Source organism: Alnus glutinosa, chromosome 1, assembly GCF_958979055.1.
Source record: "Alnus glutinosa chromosome 1, dhAlnGlut1.1, whole genome shotgun sequence".
NCBI classification, from domain to species: Eukaryota; Viridiplantae; Streptophyta; class Magnoliopsida; order Fagales; family Betulaceae; genus Alnus; species Alnus glutinosa.
In genome coordinates, this window is record NC_084886.1 from 40,380,796 (window position 1) to 40,383,083 (window position 2,288).

At 40.5% G+C, this 2,288-nt stretch overlaps 1 protein-coding gene across 1 annotated transcript; it reads left to right on the plus strand.

Annotated features, from left to right (window-relative positions):
* The first annotated feature begins 1,536 nt into the window (after window positions 1-1,536).
* On the plus strand, window positions 1,537-2,067 carry LOC133860115 (zinc finger protein GIS3-like). The gene has a single exon (XM_062295780.1). The coding sequence runs from the start codon at window positions 1,537-1,539 to the stop codon at window positions 2,065-2,067; it is 531 nt and encodes a 176-aa protein (XP_062151764.1).
* Window positions 2,068-2,288: the final 221 nt, after the last annotated feature.

Here is a 2,288-nt window from a genome sequence, read left to right on the forward strand (position 1 = left end):
AAATTAAGTTGTACGTTGACCTACCAAACGCCTGGAAGCTGGAGAGAGCTAATTAAAGAAGGGCCATCCTTGCAAACTTATATTTTTAGTTTAGTGCATGACACACAGACACACATGCAGAGATATTGCTATATGTGATCATTAATCATAGTTTCTTGGCTGCATATAGGTATATGCTCAATGGATGTCAGCTTTTAAGGGTATCGGCAAAACCTTGGACGTACACATATTGTGTCTGCTGGGCATGGAATGATATATACCCTATAGCTAGTTTGATGGAAAATGGTGATAAGTAAAGGTTCATGATCATGATCAGTATCGCTTTCGACGGATTTTGGAAAGATTCTACTTGAATACGTTTGATGGTCTGTCAATGAACATGAGTGTGTGTGATTCGTGTGAAGTCAAATGAGCTCGGATTGCGGGGTAAACAGAGTCATCTGTCATCATCCAGGCGCACGGGGAATGCAACAGCGTCCCAGCGCACACACGTAGTGGCCGACACTCACTCTTTCACTCATCATATTTACATCGGCGTTGTGCCGTACGTCGTATGTTGCCAATTTCTGTCACCAAGTGGTTCATCTTTGTTACTCATATAGATACACAAAACCCATCTGTCAGCAAGGCTGTGGCCAGGTCTCAATCCTGAATTCTAGAATCCCGGAGATCTCCGGGATAAGCTTCTATCCTGGGATAAGCTCTTATCCAACACGATTTGGAATAGGAATTTTATTCGAATTCAAATAAAGAACACTGCAAGTTGAATATGACGTACTCCCTATTGAACTAATCAAATTTCTTGCCTATAAATAAGCCTATACCTCAAATATGATAAAAATTTAAAATTATTGTGCTTTGACTACTCTATTGGTATTGTTTAGAGACACTGACTTAAGCATAAGAGTAAAACCGGTTTTGTAGCAGTCGAAAAAAGCACCAAAGAAAGGCGTACGCCACCAAACCAAAAACTGTACCAACACTAATTAAGTCGAAAAAAGCACCAAAGAAAAGCGTACGCCACCAAACCAAAAATTGTACCAATACTAATTAAGTTAACTGTTATACAATTGCCATATATATATATATATATATATATATATATATATATAACTAAGAAGATGTGGCAATCGATAATAGTATGACACTCTATCTAATAAATGACATTTCTCAAAAGACAAACATTTCTCAGAGACAAACATTACCTCTCGGCTCTTGGATGAAAAGACAACTAGCTTGTAGGGTGGAAAGTAAAGCTTAATTATTTTGTAGGTATATAGGTTGAGTGTTAGTGCAAGAGTCACAATCAGTCTTTCATAGCAAAAGACAACAAAGAAACAGTTATACAGCATTGCTCTCTCTCCGTAACTTTTGGATATACATGGGATTTTTTCTAATGCTCAGTTTTGAGGCTATTTGTGTTAGTTTGCATGGCACATTTTACCCTGCTCTATATATAGATACATTGGAGAATCCATTCCCCCACATATCTCACACCCATATAACCTGTCGGGGAGACCTAGCTTATAAGATAGCATGAGTTCATCAAAAAACAAATTCACCTACGTCGTTGATGAGTCTGAGTCCGACAAGAAACCATCCTCGGGGCTAAGGCTATTTGGTTTTCCAATGACTGGCTGTGACGATGTGCCCGCAACAGCACCGTGTGGTATTGGATATAGGAAGAGATCATTTGAGTGCCAGTACTGTCACCGGGAATTCTCCAACTCCCAAGCACTAGGTGGCCATCAAAATGCGCACAAGCGAGAACGGCAATGGGCCAAGACGGCCCAGTTCCAAAACGACTATCATCATCATCATCTTCAACGGTTTGTAGCAGCTGTCCCAATGATCAGTACTGCGAATGTAGGGAGATCAGGCTCGTTCGTTTATTCAAGTGGGTCCCCAAGCATCGGTATTAATACACCTGTTGGGCACCCACATCAGCTTTCTGTTGCCGGCCCAGGTGATCCGGCGCCCCCCAGAAAAGCCCCGTTAATTGCCGAAGTGTATGGAGGAGACGATGTTGATCTCCACTTGAGGCTGGCGCCCTCAAAGACCTTGTAATTAATGAGCTGAAAACCATCATACATCCCTGAAAACCATCATATATCCAAAAACTAGTGGAATGGGATCAAGTCAATAAAAGCTCACATAATTTAAGAAAGAAATAAGAACAAAAACGAGAGATATAGAATTAAGGTGGTTCAGTTTACGGCATACGTACATCCACACGTCTAAGCCTTTTCTTGGCTATATTTTTGCTTGATTTATTTGATTGAATACGT

Excerpts from the sequence above, each read along its gene's own strand:
- LOC133860115 (XM_062295780.1), top strand. The coding sequence starts at position 1,537 with ATGAGTTCATCAAAAAACAAATTCACCTACGTCGTTGATGAGTCTGAG.